This window comes from Candoia aspera, chromosome 6 (assembly GCF_035149785.1).
Source record: "Candoia aspera isolate rCanAsp1 chromosome 6, rCanAsp1.hap2, whole genome shotgun sequence".
NCBI lineage: Eukaryota > Metazoa > Chordata > Lepidosauria > Squamata > Boidae > Candoia > Candoia aspera.
The window spans coordinates 84,365,076-84,383,154 of NC_086158.1; the positions used below are offsets into that span (position 1 = coordinate 84,365,076).

Consider the following 18,079-nt stretch of genomic DNA (forward strand, 5'->3'; position numbering starts at 1 on the left):
CAGACCCACTGTGTAACCTGGGGGTCCTCCTGGACTCACAGCTCCTGCTTGAATAGCAGGTGGCAGCCGTGGCCAGGAGGGCCTTTGCGTAACTTCATGTTGTGCACCAGTTATGCTCTTTCCTAGACCAAGAGGCCCTTCAAATGGTCACTCATGCCCTGGTCATCTCCCATATAGACTACTGTAATGCACTCTACATGGGGCTACCCTTGAAGAATATCTGGAAGCTACAACTGGTCAAGAATGCAGCCGTGCAGGCAATCTTGGGCGCCCCAAGGTTTGCACATGTAACACCTTTATTGTGTGAGCTGCACTGGGTTCCAGTCTACTTCCGGGTCCAATTCAAGGTGTTGGTTATCAACTTTAAAGCCCTACATGGCATGGGACCAGGATATCTGAGGGACCCTCTCATCCCTATAACATCGACTCACCCCACCTGGTCATGCAGGGAGGACATGTTACAGACCCCATCCGTAAAAGAATTCCACCTAGTGGGGTCTCTGAAGCGTGCCTTCTCTGCAGTAGCTACCGCCCTTTGGAACATCCTTCCCACAGTGGTGAGGCAGGCCCCCTTGCTTCTGGACTTTTGAAAAAGATTAAAGACCTGGTTTTGCCAGCAAGCTTGGAACGGGATACCTGGGGATGGCTAGCACCCTAGAGTGGTCTTTGATGGACCTATTACACTCAAGGACTGATAAGACCTCTCAGCCATCTAGACTCCATCACATTTTGTTTCTAGTGTATTTATTGTATTTGTAACTGCTTTTGATTTTAATTTTGTTTTTAGTGTAAACCACCCAGAGTCCCTACTTGGGAGGGAGGTGGGTGATGATAAAGTTTATTAAATAAATAAACAAACAAACAAAACTTTTAGTAAATACCCCACAAAGGAAAGTCAGTTCATTTTGATATGTGGTAAGTAATCTTTTCTCGGGGTACAAATGTGTTTTTGCATGTGCATTAAGTGGTATATTTTCTGTAAGCAACAATGCAAATTTCCACTGCAAAATGTGTGAGAAGTGCATTCAAACATAGTTTAATGTTCCTATAAAAAACAAAGCTACAGTGTTTTGTTTTTCAGTACTTATAAATGAAATTTACAATTGAGTAAGCACAAAATAGTTTAGTCAAATCAGATTACTAGTTAGCTCAAAATATAGCACTTCTTTACAAGTAATCATTCCATAGAAGTAAAATTACTCGATTATATAAAATATTTACACAAATATCAGCTGTCTGTTTCTGTGTAAATGGAGCTTATTTCTGTACTGAGGCTCAAAATCAAGCTTTCATTATGGCCTTTAGGCCAGAGAACACTACAATAAAAATATATAAACCTGTAATTATTAAGAAAGCTAAAATTAGACATAAAATACAATAAAATTACATTAAAATAAATTAATATAGTAATAATAAGTTGGAGTAAGAGTCGAGATGGCAACCTAGTAACACAATCCTCTCTTATCCTCCTGTTTCAAGTTGCTGCCTCCCCATTTTAGTGCTGTTTAAGACTTATTATAGTAAGCTAATGGCATCACTTATACATCTGTAACTTCCTGGGAGAGAAAAACAGGAAGGAGTCAGGAAGATAAGATAGACAAGACAAGACAAGACAAGACAAGAGGGAAAAGAAAGCAGCATCACAGAGCCACCCCTGGTTCACGACACTCTTCCAAGATAGCCAAACAACCAAAAATTGATGAACGTCTTCTATTTCTGTGTTGAAAAATTCAACAGCAATAAAAGTGGCATCAGAACATGACTAGTGCTTTGGAGCCTGATGAAGGCTTGTTATCATGGCTCAGTTTTTTAAAAAAATATTAACATTTTTTGTAGTTTGCCAAAAAGGCTTGAGGAGGATGAACAGATTCTTGGTGTGTGAATTAGTGGTAGAAGGAACAATGGAGTGAAAACAAATGTCGAGTTTGAATTTTCAGGATTAGTGGTGGCAAACATGATGGAAGAAGGCTGATGGATATACTGACAGAAGAAACAGTTCTTGTGTGTATTACAGATTGCAGAGGAAGGTGGGTGGGAAGGGTCCAGGAGGTCATAAGATTATAATCTGGGATTGGGATTGTGGCATGGGAAAAAGTAAATGATTGTCTGAAGGAAGGACAGAAGAAGATGGAGTCCTGAAGATTTTTGATTGTGAATAAGACTTTGGCTTGTCTTTTCTGAATCTGTACTGATTTGCTAAATTGACAGGAATGCAGGCTGGATTGATTCTTGGATTTGTGTGTGGAAAGTTGGGAGGGCTGATCGTTTGAAAGTATCAAATCTGGGAAGTACTAATTGGTATTTTAGGGAAGAAGTTGGAAAATTTGTTTGGCAAGTTATTTTGTTTAAGGGAACTTATTCCTCACTTGCATTTACTTAACATACTTTGGAATCTGTAATTTGTGAGAGTCGTGCCCAGTACTGTTGCTAGGTGTTAATGAAGAAGGAGGACTCTGCCTTTTCTTTGCTTCTATCACTGCTGGAGGATATAACTTGAAATGGAGGGGAAAAAAGAGGTACCCTAACATCACTCCTGTGCTATATTGTATGTGGATTTTGTATTGATTTTGGATAAGGTGGGTTCGGTGGTGATAATTGTGTTTCTTGTTTTCATTCTTTAGATTTCTGTAATCATGACTGCTTGCTGCCATTTTTCTCTTCCAGTTTCTGATGCCGTATCTTTTAATTATTTGTAGATTTATTGTTCTGATGTTGCATTGTGAGATGTTTAAGATTTTAGATAGTTTTATGATGATGGATGTATTTTATTCTGTGTTGGGAAAGCTAGAGAAAGCACAGGTTGGCCCATCCAGAATCCTTTACATTTCACAGAGGGCCTCAAGGGGGACCATTGTGAGTTGTTTGGAAAATGATTCTGAGGGTTGAGAAGGTCTGAAAGCAGTGACTGTGTGGAAGTGGCTTAATCCATGCTATATCAGGCCCAGAAACATTCAGAGGAAAAGCAGGTGGGGCATATCTAAAACCTCAGCACTTCATAGCATATTCACTATTTTATTAAAAATGCTTAAGGAAAATAGCTGTTCAATAAGCTCAGTGGGGAGGTGGGAAGGGATCGTGTAGAATATTGTGATCAGCTTGGAAACCCACCAGGGTTATATTGTTCAGCAAAGCTTACTCTGGACATAAACTAACAGTCCAGTATTACATCTTCAGAAGCTGCCAATCAGCTTCTCCATTATTCGTCTTCTGATGAGCACAGGTTCCGGATCTGATGGGGACAGAGCAAGAACACACTGTTTCTAGATTTTTTCTCTTTATTTATTCAGACAGAAAAAGGTTTGAGACCAGAGACCAGTGTTCATTTCCAAGAATATATGCAGATCTCTAGTTGTATGTCCTAGGAGTGGCAAAAACTGTACATTTTTGCTTGTCCTTGTTCCTCCTTTACATTTATTTTGTTTCATTTCCTCAGAAATGTGCAACTCTGAAAGAAATCTGCAAAAATGTTTTCACATTTTCTGGATATTTTCTAATATGTTCATTTCTGTAAACATTTTGCTTAATTTAGTGTTGTTTTGTATGGACTTCTTTTTCACAACACTATCATTTTTACAGCATTATTCTTATATGCATGTTTTGCTTTGAAAACTGTCTTACATAATTCTCTAAATATCAAAAGATAACACATTTCAAGTTACGTATTGATTTGGGAAATGTAATTTTGTATATTTTTTTGGGAAGAGAACCAAAATGTCATTTCCTGATTCCAATGTATAAATAATGTACCAGAATATATAATAATAAAATTATTAGAAAAATCTGGTGAAATAGCAGATCTAATATGTTAGCCAATAAAGTTGGGTTTTTATACCCACAAAACATATTGCAATGCCATAATGATGAAATGTTTGATAATATCAGTGTACAAACCTTGTACAATTGTGAGAAATATAACATGCACTATTACTGTAAACCTCTAAAATATTATGGGATAAGGAATATTCATGCCTCTTAGATACCAGAAGAAGCCTAGAATAACAATTCCAATTCCTTTTAGGAATCTATAATCATTTGGGAATGTGATTAAATGGTAATAAATAGATGTCCAAAAGAAATAACCCACAGACTAGATAAGTTCAATGATGGAACTGAATTCATCCCTAAAGATAATGTGGTGTTTCTTTCCCAGACCCCAGAAGAATTAGAAGATGTGTCTGACCTTGAAGAAGACCATGATGCCCACAGCCGCACCAGTATTCAGACAGAAGGAAAAACTGATAGGGTAAGTGTGGAAAAAAGCTGAACAGGATGCCTGCACACTGTTTCTTTAAAGGCTTTGAGTTAAATTGGGAATCATGCCAAAATACTATCTTCCTGAATTTCAGATTAATATATTGTTACAGCGAAATAGATGCATAATGAACAGGAAAAGATTGAAGGTCTAAATACTAAGCAGTTAATTAAATTTGCCTATTCAAAATACAGAACTGCTTATATTCCATGAGTTTTAGTTTGACCAGCCAGCCTAAAAAATGGATATTATTACTATTAAGGAGCTTGATATCCTACTACAAATTTAAATGAGTTTCAAATGATTTTAATATTAGAAGTGCGTATCACTGGGAAGGAAGAAGTTCATTTGGTGTGGATTTTTTAAGGAGGCTGATAAACTTGCACTCTCTGAATTAACTCTTCTGCAATGCAGTCAAAGACCATATGTTGCATAGAAAATATGTACATTAGGAAAAGTTGCATTCAAAAATTAATATATTAAATAAAATTGCATTTTATACACACACACATGTGCGCACATAGGTATACCCATGTGCACACACACATGGACACACACACACACAAACATGTCATGTATAATCTCTGATTACTGAGAACTGGAATAGTATTTTAGTATATAGTATTTAGATAGCCTGAATAAGCTAAGTTCTCCATTTTTAAATGGCCTGGTATATACAACACACAGGCACACTAAATTATAACACTCATGTTTCTAAAATGCATTAATCTATTCATTAACTGAACAATCATAGACTAAAAATACTCTTAAATTGTACTTTTGTTAGGGCTCACCAACAGTAATCTTAAAATATACTAACAGAATTGTCATTGCAGTTTATTTAATTAATTAATGTACAGCCCTATTTCTTTAGAAATTCCAAAATGAAATAAAAACATTATAAATGCATATTATGTTTTACGTGGCTGTGACTTGACTACTTGGGGATAAATTTTGGTATGAAATACAACCAACTCATGCTCCAAATATTATATCCAAAGTTAAGACACAATTCTGTTTGCAAGCCTACATTGCGGGGTGTTTTGAGAGGGATATTGAAAAACCAAAGTACGACATTAAAGAAAATAATATGTTTTCCTAATGTTATGCATGATTATTCAAACAGCAAAGGAGCCTTTCCTTAGAATATGGTTGATTTCTCCTCAAGATCAAAGCTTTGGAGAGCTCAAGCAGCCTGGTGTTGGTCCGTTGAGCTGTTTCATTTTATAAGTCTTTTCTTTATATACATATACATATAAATAATTTTTATTAAATATTTTTAAAAGGAAGAGAAAAACTAATACAAGCTAATATAAAGTAAGTCAAAGAAAGAAAAAAAATGAATCAAAGAGAAAGTTAAAGGTGCAAGAAAGGGGGGGGAAGTAAAAGAAAAGTAGAAAAGAAAAAAGATACAAAGAAGTAGCTCCCAATCTTCTTTACAGCAGTTATAAGTACAATTATAAATTATATATTTACCTGTTACTCTATGGTCACACCATAACTCTCTTCTTTCTATAATCTATCCTGTCTAATCATCAAAACCATAAATCATGTTCATTTTTTTCTGTTTCACACAAAAAGTTCATAAGGGGTTTCCAGTCAACAATAAATGTAGAGATTGTCTTTTCTCTGATCAAAGAAGTCAATTTAGCCATCTCAGCAAGTTCCACCATCTTCACCAACCATTCCTCCATTGTGGGTAGTGCCAAATCTTTCCATCATAAGTGTTTTCAACCTTCAACAAATTATTTAGTTTATAGACAACAAGTCATTATTTCAGAAATATCAGTGTTGCTGTTATTTATTTTTTTGGCAACCCAGAGCCTACATACCAGTTCTGCTTTTCAGCTTTCCAACTGACTCATTTCTCCACACATTTTATGCCTCCTGTAAATTTTCTCCCACATTCTCCATTGATACTCCACAATGTTTACATGGCTTTTATTTATAAGTATTTATGTATATTCAGGTAACATAGATTATATGGTAATGATTATCAATGAATACTTGTGATTATAGAAATGAGGAGCAACCAAATGGTACTGGCTGAGTTGCTAAGTTTCTGTCTGCAGTGATGTCCTTAAAATGATGTCCTGTTCTTGGAGTGATGACAGACTTCACACTTTATTTTCCATTCCATTCCATTCCATTCCATTCCATTCCATTCCATTCCTATCCTTATCTATCTTATCTATCTTATCTTTTATGTTGTTTTATTGTACCTTACTCAATTTTTGCTTTTTTTAACACTTAATTTCATGAATCTTGCAGCATTACAATAAAACACAAAGTACATTGGAAGAAAGGAAATGGGCAGGATAAGACTGCAGAATTTCCCTGAAGGAGGATCTCCTGTCTGAAGTCTTGGTGCTACAGGATAGCTGAAAATGTCCCTGTGAAATGGAGATCCCCCTTTAGGAAAACAACACAGTTCTTGGGCATTTGATCTCGGAGTTCTGATTTCAAAACGGGCAAAAAGTGGGATGATTCTAGGGTTTTAAGGTCTTCCTAAAGCCTTTTAACATTTTAAAGCTTCCTGTCTTTGCCCATGAAATATTCATGGGCAAAACTAGGAAAACTTAGATCCTTTCTCCAGATGCAAGGCTGAAAAGGGGAAACTGAATTCCAGCCCTTGTTTTTGAGGGAGGAAGCATGTCCAAATAAAGGAAAAAAAAAATACAAAGGAGGAGAACTAAAAACTGTTCTTCATTTATGTTCTGCAAACATGAGCCTTTGGAAAAGGTGATCATTTCAGTTCAAACTTCCCTGACTTGGCAGGCAGGATTCCTCTGTTCATCATAGATAAAAAGGAATCTTTTAAATGGTGTCTCAAGAAACTTCTGCATAAAACCTGTGCTAATTGACATGACTCAGTTTGGAATTGGGCTATTGAGGCTGCAGATAGAAAGAAATACCAGAACTAAAATAAAAACAAGGTTATAGTCTGACTTTAAAGTCCTTTGATAAATAGTATAATTCAACTACATGGATACATCATTTGAATTAGCTTTATTTACTTCTACCTTCCTCTACATATATTGCAAGGGATATAGGCAGATATGCTGGTGGAACATATTATGATGCAGTTCAGATCATCCAGAATTATCCATTCCTTCGTGCAGAAAATTAACCAGGAAACTCAGCATCAAGAGTAACCCAATTTTAGCATTCCCTTAACAGTTGTCCCTAGTTGATTTGTTAGTTGCATTTGCATTAAGTCATGACAGAAATTTTAAAAAATACTGTATAATAATTTCTATCCAATATAATGCAACTACCACAACTCTTTAAGAAACCTACAGGGGCATCATATTATTTATATAAACTCCTGTGATCATAGAATGTATCTTGGTTAATATACAAGAGCTAACTGGTTTACTATCCTCTCGAGTACTTAATAATACTTTCTAATTTTAACCCCACATGGAATAAAACTGAAGATGGATCATAATTATTTATGAGAGGTTTTCACTGCTCCAAGTCACGTTCACATATTAATGGGATAGTAAATGCTTTCAGGCTAAAACTGTAGGTATATTTATGGAAGAAAGGCACTTAATCCTGCTTACTTATATCTTGGGGCATTTTGAATCCAAAGCCAACCTTTTATATTTTTATATATTAACACTAGCTGAGGGATTTTATAAGAAAAATGATCACACTGGCAAAAATCAGGAGTCTTCTTGTGGCAGATTCTGCTAAGCATTTTGGCTTTCAAACAGAAACTATATTGGCACTCTCTGGATTAATGTTTAAAAGCATTAAATCCTAACACATTATATTGACTGAGATCAGTAAATAAACAACTCACAAGTCACAAAGATTCAGTTGGGATGGGAAATATGAGTTGGAAGACTTTTTCATCTGGAGAACCACCAGTGATATCCAAGGTGGGGGGGTGTAAAAAAAATCAAGATGGTAATCATGACCACACAAAGTCCTGCCCCTGTTTTACATGTGTCATACATGAGATGCATGTAGAAAAAGGGGAGGGTCTTCATCATACGGTGTTAGTCCTTCAAGGTAGGACAAATCTGGCTGTTGACATTTTTGAGTTGGAAGAGAAATTGTCCCTTGCTCCCAGTGGACATCTCGATCATGAGTTTGCAGCCAGTCAATGCCTAGCACAGTGAGAACATGTGACATACAGTGGCAAGAATTCTGAACGATCATTTATTGTCAGTTGCAAGAGAGTTGTATGTTGCACAATAGGACAAGTTCAAAGTGCTCACATGTTGATTGTTCACACCAGCATAGGCTTCTCTAACAAATTTGTATGGGCAATTTAAACTGTTGCACAGTGGCCTCATGTATGAATCTAATAGAGTAGAGAATTATACTTCTAAGCCTGTTGTCTGCTCTCTGAGATCTTCTTAATTGTCTGAGGATTCCCCTGCTGAGTTTTAGAGAAGAAAGTTTGGGAAGTTTCCTGAAGACAAGGCTTTGGAGGGGTTCAGGCACTTGTTTGCCACATGGTCTGCAGTTCCACAGAAGTCTGTACTTTAGTGGTGCCAATCTTCACTATTGTCCTAGGGATCCACAGTAGGAGCATAAACTGAAGTCTGTTTCTCTGTTGAGTTTAGGGATCTTTGTATTTATCCTGTCTGCATGGGTTCTGCAACCTGGTGTCCAAGTAAGACATGGGGGGAGGGGCATTGAAGAGAGGCTGTAAAACTTCTTCTCCTTAATATTTCCTCTGTGCCTCAACTTTTCCAACTGTCCATCAATTCATACACAACATTGGAACATTGCTTTCAAATTCTCTGGTATGCCTTGTCTCACTAAACCATCTGTCAAGTTCATCAGCAAGTCCTTCTCAAAATCAGAGCAAGATCATTGAATCTCTGGCATATAATTGAAAATCCAATAAGTACTCATGAACTCTGTGGTTTCCCTGTTTCAGCTTGCAAATCTCTCAATTTGCTGTTGCTCTCCTAGCCAAATCATCAAATGCAGCTCTAAATCTTTGCATGAAGTTCTGGTAATTGTCCAGTAATGGATCATTGCCCTCAGTGAAGGGCATGGTCCATTCAGCTGCTCCTTCTTTCAGCAAACTCAGAATAAAAGCCACTTTGGTGTGATCTGTAGGAAAGTCCTCTATCTGACCCACCATAAACAATTTGCAGTGAGTCGTAAAAGTCAGAAATCAGTCTTGGGCTCCTCCAAACTTCTCTGGCAAACTCCCATGAGAGCAAAAACATATTGGCTGGGGTGCAGGCTGCTGAACTGCTGGCTGAGGTAATTCTAGTCCCAAGATTACATTGTACAGGTTATTTCCATATCCATTTCTTGTTGAAGTTGTAATAAAGCCTGAACAAGCTGTTCTGCAGACAGACGGATGCCCTGGGGATCTGATGCCATTTCCATGAACAAAGGCAAGTTGTGATGCCTCTCTGATTAAAGAGTAGTGAAGCTTTCAGGACTGATGTCAGCTCTTTCAGGTAGGCTATATCAGGAAAAAGACACCAGAAGAGTTACTGGAGCTCTATTGTTGTAAGGTATAATAACAGAATCTTGAAAGCCTCCCAGAATTTGTCCCCTCTTCTAACAAAGAGAATCAAGACAGGGTTGTGTTTCTTTCTCACCCTAACTTCTTTCCCAGGGCTAAGCTGATGTTTATTCAACTGCTCTTGCATTCTGACTTCTCTAGAGATGGTCACAACCACCCCCTAAGTATCACGTGATCTTGGGGAGCAACCTTTCAGTGGAGCTCAAATGGACAGGGCCGTGCTAGCTCTTTGCAGGCCCCTTTACATGCTCACACCCAAGTGATGATATTCTGGAAAGGTTCCATTGTAGGTTGACTTCTGATATGTTCTGCCAGGCAAAAGGATCTGCGGATAAACTTATTATTGAATGAGGCTTGGCTGATAGGTAGTGCAAACAGCTGCTTGAAAATCTCCAGCATATTTGCAAGTGCTGTAATGGGGGGCTTGGGGCAATAATGCAAACTTTTCCAAATACTTCACCAGATTAGAAAGAGGAGGCCACAAAGACAATTTCATTGATAAGGGAACAGTAGGGGAAGGGAGGAAGAAGGGAGGGAGTAGAGGCTAAGCCCAATGCTACAGTATCTTCTTGGGGGGATGGCCAATTGGGAGGGATATTTCTCTGATTTATTTATTTATATATTTACAGTATATTTCGAATTTCATCATTGCCCATCTCACTCAAAGAGTGACTCTGGGAGGTCTACAATAATACCAAGGAAAGGGGAAAACAACATTCTCTAGCAAGTCTGAGGGGAATTAGAAACCAATATGTTTTTTTCACAATTCCTTTCTGAAAAATCCCAGTCCTTCTCTAACTTAAGATATCAGGAAGAGGTTGTGAGTAAAGCAGCTGGATTGAGCTTTAATTGTGGGAGACTTTTGTGCCTTCATTCTGATGATTGCAATGACAGGTTTAAGAAAGGTGAGCTCACCTGCTGCACAGGCACCATTTTCTCCACTGATAATGAAACAAATTGGCTCAACATTGGATCTAGCCAGATGGCTGCTGAAGAGATGCCAGAAGGCCAGTACCCTTTTGCATCATTGTTTGGCCATTCTCCAAAATGGCTGCCTTGACCAGCAGCTGCCTCTTACAAACCCTGGAGGAGCAACACTTCTTCTGCCCAGGTGAAGTAACCTTCACCCCATTTCATGCTGCCATTTGGGAGTTAAAGCATGTTAGCAGAGCTTATGCAAGCTCTCCACAGAGCAAATACACAGTGTGCGGTGTCACTGTGTAGAAATGCTTAACAGAAGACTGTAAAAATAAACTGTACTGAAAGCCCAAGGGTTTAATTGCATTTAAATTTCATCCCCCTCAGAACTTACTGTGTGAAACTATTGTTTCCCATAAGGATAACTAAACAAAATAGCTGGCAATTAAACTACAACCACTCCCCTTTTGAGTCTGAATTACGCATTAACATTACTACATTTGAAGGCTAAAACAAACAAAGGGTTTCCTCAAAATGCTTTCCATTGGCCGCCCCTTAAATTCTTCGCAAATATAGGTGAAGGAGTGGTGTAAACATTGCACTAACTTTCTTTGAGATATATATTTCACATGCAACCCTGTTACCCTGAAAATCTAGCTGGTTTTCCTCATGAAGAAAAATCAGTTCGTCTAAATTTCAGTAACATTAAGAAAAAAATAAAAATAAAACATGTCCTGCTGTTATAAAAGTTCCTGACAAACCATCAGTGTCTTCCCCTTCTAAACTGGATTCAAACTAAGCAATTATGTGTTTCTTTGTTTGTAGCTTAGTAGGAACCCAGCCAATGTGACTTGGTCAACAGGCCATGATTAAGTATATTATTACAGCAGTCATATGTCCTTTATTATAAAGAACAGTCCTTTATTTCAGAAAGCTATCATTTAGATTCATTTAATTTAATTATTTATTTTCTTGGTTTTGCTTTTGAATTTTCCTTTGTAAAGCAGAGCTATAGACAGTTATTCTTTTTTAAATCCGTATGAACCTCTTTCAGATTTGCCCATTTTCCAGGTTTGTCCTTTATTTTTTTCAAGAAAATATGGTCACTGTAATTATTATACATTCAGAAAACAGCTCAGGTTTTAAACACAGTGTTAAAACTTGAACACTGATCAGCCTTTCTATCACACCAATAAAGGGCCATCCCAAAAGAAGTGAGCAACATTTATCCATGACTGGAGAACTGGGGGATCGCTGTCTTTCTATCCTAAATGAGTCATTTTTTGCCATGCCCTATGCTTGATAGATCTATAGTTCTTTGTATTATGATAGATGTCAAATATTTTGTATGTAATTAGACAATATAAAATATATTTTATACTAAAAGGATATTTTCAAAACTGGCAAGGAACAGGTGTCTTGAATCTGTTCTTTAATATCACTAGCATAACTTTCCAGCCAGTCCCCAGATTTTTCATAAAATGTCAAATTCCATATTTTCAGGGAGTCCTGAAAAAAAACAAAACAAAAAAATCTGATAGCCAACCTTTTTAAAATGTTCTCTGAGTAGTTCAACAAATATAAAAACATTTTTTCTGGTGAATTAACTTTATTCTTAAATTTTAAGATATATATTTTGTATTTCCTAAAACCTGGACTCACTGATTTACAAAAATTGGATATTCCAGTCCCTCATTCCACATATCATGAGTATTAAACTTTATTCTATTTTTTTAATTACACATAAAACTGGATTGTTGATTTCACTTTAAAATCAGCATCTCTTAAGTTTTTAGTAATCCAGATGCCTCTGAAGCTACTAAAGAATCTGGCCTTTTTTTTTTTTCCCTTAATACATCTTGAAAAATCATGATAAAAGCAGAGATAGCCATGCCAGCAAAACCATCCAAACATTTGCAGTTTGGAAAAACAATACAGCAATAACAACATGAAACATTAGGAAATGCCAGATTCTTATTTTCTATTTAGTGTTTTCTTCATTTATACATTCCTGTTAACCATTCAGTTCTGCTTTGAAAGCATAAGGAGCCAGCATTAACTGAATTTCTATAAGCTCATACTACTAGAGCCCGTCACTATACAAAACCCTAACAATGTGTCCAAAATTCAGGAACAGAACTGAAATTCCAATCTAAATGAGGAAGCAGATATGTGGATCAAAAGAGGAAGAAAACAGGGCTAAATAGAACATTCTTTGAGCCCCTTTCTTGTTTCTGTCTTTCATTTGGGTTTGGCTTGCCATAGATGCAGATATAGATGAATTCACGGGAAGGCTGTTTCTACAACTTCGACTATTCTTGCAGTGAATTGTTTATTCAGCAAAAGATGCATGACATTGTTTCACAGTAGCTTCTGCTTGCCCTTCTACCTCCCTTATGAAAATCATAATTTGGTTCTATATACATTGTAGTCCTCAAAGACTCCATCTGTCCTTGAATTTTAACACCTGTTTAGTTGCCACTGGAACTTTCACCAGAATCATGATTTCTTTCATAAACAGTTTGTCTTGTATGTTTGGAACCAGTCCATTGGAGAGCTTTTTCCTTTTGGCTTTTTTTCTTCATTGATCACTTTTTTTTATTTTTATTGCTTGTTAGAATAATAACAGAAAAAGAAAAAGAAAGAAATAGAAAAAGAAAAAGAAACAATACAGAGAGATACATACATTATAAAAAAAGAAATACATAACAGGTGCTTTAAAAAGTGAGAAAACTATAACAGAAAAAATAAAATAAAAATCTGAAATATAATGTGTCATTACAACAGTAAACAGTTACAATTATATATATATATATATATATATATATATATATATTTATTTATTTATCTAATGCAAATATGATGCAAATATCTCTATCATCCATCCATCCATTCATCCATCCATCTATCTGTCCATCCATCCAATCTATCTATCTCTATCTATCTATCTATCTTTGTTGTAAACTGCCCAGAGTCCCTCCTTTGGGGGTGGGGGTTGGGCGGTGATAAAATTTGATAAATAAATAAATAAATTATATAAGCATCATGCATTTGCCTAAACGACTGTATTTTGTATAAATGAGTCCCATATTTCATTGTACTTGTCCATACAAAGTCTACGTCTATAGGCAGTTGTCTCATAAGTGGCAGGTGTAACCAGGTCTTCAGTCCATTGAGTAAATGGGGCCATACATTTATCTTTCCAATGTTGCAATATCAGTTTCTTCACTGATCACTTAAAAAATAAAGAGTTAGAGGTTCCTCTTGAACCCTGCAATTCAGCATTTGAAGCCATATTGGCATAACCAAAGACCAGATGACAACATGATCTGAGTAATGGGAAATGTCTACCCTTATTGATTCTGTAAGTCTCAGAGAACAGGAGCTACAGCAATAGATTAGCCTGTGGATGCTGCACAGGCTTGTCTATGCGGATTCTACGTAGGAGAATCTGAAATTGATATATATCAGGCAGAAATAGATAAGCATCCATTTCAGTCTGGACTCTGGATTGAATTTGAATTTGAAAAATAGATACATGCACATCATTAGAGTGCCTTGCATATGGACTTTATAGATGATGACCACCACTTTGAATTTTACTTGGAAGCCTATTGGCAACCAATGTATCACCCATAGCACTGGTGTTATATAATTCTGGTGGCTCTCACACACCAGAAGACAAGCTGCTGCTACAACCCAGTTGCAGCTTCTGGGTAGCTTTAAAGCACATTGCAGTAAAACATATTGCAGTGATCCAGTGTAGAAGTAATTAGTACTGTGTGTGAGTAGCTATCACCTGCTCCAGGTAGGATTGCAACCTTCCCTAGCCACATCTCCCACCTGCTGGTCTAGCAGTAGCTGTAAGTTTAGGATGACACCCAAGTCTCAGACATGCTCCTTCAGAAAATGTATCTGGTTCAGAGTAATAAAGGGAGCCAATAGAGATAGTTTCTGGATAAAGGGTACCTTGGTCTTGCTGGGATTTAATTTCAGCTTGTTTCTTCTCATCCAGTCCCGCATAGTCTCCAGGAACTAGGTTAAGATTTCCACAGTATCTCCAGACTGTCTCAGAGTGGTGATATGTAACACTTCATAATCAGCTGATCATTTTACCCAGTAGATTTACGTGTTCATCCACTACGAGATAGTTGGCAAATGTGGTCTTACTATACACAGGCATTTATTAATAATAGTCTGTGGTCTCCAACTTTAACCCACTACATCCTAGAGCCAACAAATCAGTTGTCCAGTGAGCTCCTGGCACCTGCTTGGACTAATCCCTGCAGTTTTCTTGGCAAGGTTTTTCAGAAGTGGCTTGCCATTGCCTCCTTCCTAGGGCTGAGATAGAGTGACTGGCCCAAGGTCACCCAGCTGGCTTGGTGAGGGATTAGAGGGATTAGAACTCATAGTCTCCAAGTTTCTAGCCTGGTACCTTAAACCGCTACAACAAACTGGCTCTCGTTGCATGCTAAGGAACCAGGTTAAATCATCACTGTTACAAATAACACCAGGAAAGTGTCCCTCTGAATAGAAGTTATGGCAGATCAGAAGAAAAAAGCTAAGCAAAAGTTGGATAATGTCCTATGTACCTAAGTATCCATGCTGCTGCCAGCAGCAGTCAAAACTAAACTAGGGAGAGCCTAACTTGCAACTTGGAATGAACAAAATTTTCATTTAGTCTACATTTTTAACTGAAGTGACCTAATTTGTCCCAATATGCAGACTGCAAGTTATTTTCCACTCTACACATAAATGAATAAGTTAGGGAAGATCGCACATTTCTGTGTTGAGTTTGATATGATAATAATTTTATATACAAAATTGCTAATCTTTTAAAGAAATTGCAGTAATAGGATGGAAGGGATTTATGATGAATCCAATACTAATTTGGGGCAGTAGACTGACTTGTCAATCCATACTAGCCACAGAATTTTGTAATATTTTTCATTAGTAAAGTACACAAAAACCAAAAGGAGAATATGAGGTTAGAAAATTACTTTTTAATTGAAATTTAGAATTCAGTTTAATGTAACTATGAGCCCTCTCAACACTTTTTACTGTGGAAAATAGTCTTAAACATTATCCCCTTCATATCTGAAAAGTCCTTGTACCTATGACTTAGACATCAGAGAAGATTACCACAGAGATCAGTCCCTGCAGTCTGATTATCATGTATGATTTATGAGCAGCAAGGCCCAGCGCTATTAAGTAGGGAAGAATGAATGAATGACCTAGAGAAACTTGCTTCTAACTGTGTTGCTTGTTAGGTTTTTAAATGTACGGTTCAGTAATTGTAGAGCAAAGAAAGGTTATGAACCTTTTAAATGCCCCCAATGTATAGCACATGTTTTGCAATGTATTCAGCATACTTGCCTAAAGCTAGTTGAAATTCTAAGGCAGAAGTTACATTCTACTCCACAATTTGCATGATATTAAATAATTCATCTAATGTAAGTATAGAATGCATTCAGAGTTCTGTCTGCCTTACCTTTTGATTCACATGAGCTGTCCTCACATTCATGGAGGAATAAAATGTGCAATAAAAAAAAGAGGGTGACTTTCAGCAGCCTTATTCATGCACTTCGTTCTTTTCAGATTTTTAAAGTTTTCCTTATGAATAAAGAAATGGAAAGGTTATTTAAAATGTAAATGGTATTAAATGGGGCCAATTTCCACTGACAGTGTATGTCAGGTTCATAAGTTTGACAAACAGATATTGGCTTCTCTAAACATGAGTATCTAAGGGGTTGCCAGGGGTAGCAACTGATGTCACATCATATTACACAAGTAATGCATCATTTTTTGTAATGACATCTTGACACACTTGATGCCATCAAAGCTTCTGCTGGACATTATAACCATATGGGGTGGAACATGCATAAGCAGAGGGGGCTGTATGGGGCAAAAAGGGAACCCTTCCCACTCTGCCCACTTTCCCCATATGCCAAGGATATACATCCCTTGGCCTTCCAAAAAGTAGCACAAAGAAGCAGGTGGGACCAGGACAAAAAACAAACAAACAAATGATGTCATTTAAATCAAAGATTAAATGAAGTACTGTTAAAGTCACTTTAATTTTGAGATTGACATCTGACAACCTTGTGATCACCTGCTGAGAACAGTATAATTACATTCCATATATTTCGTATTTTTCTCTTCCATTGTTTTAAGAATTACTATTTGATGGCAACTTGGGGGCAGGAGATTGAAAGCCACATCAAAGACTTCTGGGGGGGGGAGCACATGTAGTTAGGGGGCTGCAGGCTGTATTCTTCTCTGTTAGAGGCCACAAATTATATGTCTCTGCATGTATCCGGAAGTTCTTCTTGAATGTTTGGTAAGTTATGAATCTAGACAGCAACAGCCTAAAAGGATCAAGGGAAGATTATGATAAGGAAAAGCTCTCCTTTATTGGGCTACTTAGATGATCCTGAACTGGTTCTTATCACCCTATAAGGACTGGGAGACAAGAGGAAGCCTTCAACATTTCTGTTGGAACAAGTTGGCCAATTGTTGTTCAGATAAAGCAGCTAGTATCAATGGAGGTTGCCAACTAATCAGCACTCCCGTGATATATGAACAGAATACGAATGTCTAACCTATCTGCTAGCCACATGTATCATGGAGGAAGGATGATCAGCCACATATAGGTAGCTAGATTCTTTTTTCAGATTGAATGGATAATTTTTGGACCATGAGTGAGCGAGCATGATTTCCTGCAGGCCCACTTTCCAATATCCTTGGTACCAGCCAGGCTCAAAGGTGCTGAAACATCTTTATCCCTCTAATTGTCTTTGCATACATTATAGTGCTGAAAGCCTACTAAAATAATTGTCCCGCATAACTTATACCTAGAATAATTAAGGTGGAGTTACTCTGAGTCTCTTTCTCATGTTTCCTTCCTCCCTTGGACTCAAGAATCTCTCCTAAAACAGCCCTGTTTCCTCACTGTCTTGCTGACTCCTCTGTGTTCCCATGGTCTCTGTGGAATGCCATCACCCTTCAGACTCATTCTCCTCCACTGCCATGGAATGCACAGAGAAGAATAACCCCCCTGCCACAATCCATGAAGATGGGTCAGGTCAACACAGAAGTCTGAACTGGAAGAACCCAAAGAGGCTGGAATGTGCCCCTCCCTCTCTCTTCACCATTTGAGCTTATGAGGCAGGCATAGAAGGGAGCAGAGAGCCGTCTTCTTCTTAGCGGTGAAAGTCAGGCATGGCAGCAGGCTGTTCAGGGTGACAAGGCTGGCATGGAAATTTCAGATGGAACTGGGAAACAAAGTGTGGCACATGTGCATCTGCTGCCACTTCCCACAATCTTTTCTCTTCGGGCTGTGAAGGTGTTTAGAGCTGACCTTGAGAATTGGCGGGAACTAGAAGGTGTGCCTTCTCCCC

The 18,079-nt window shown here is 37.5% G+C and overlaps 1 protein-coding gene across 1 annotated transcript in view; it reads left to right on the forward strand.

The window, feature by feature from the left end:
- The window catches only part of CTNNA3 (catenin alpha 3), a 781,530-nt gene that overhangs the window by 661,561 nt on the left and 101,890 nt on the right, over positions 1–18,079 (forward strand). The window contains exon 14 of the mRNA XM_063307559.1: positions 4,151–4,243. Within this exon, the coding sequence (XP_063163629.1) occupies positions 4,151–4,243 (93 nt within the window). The remainder of the gene's footprint in view (positions 1–4,150; positions 4,244–18,079) is intronic.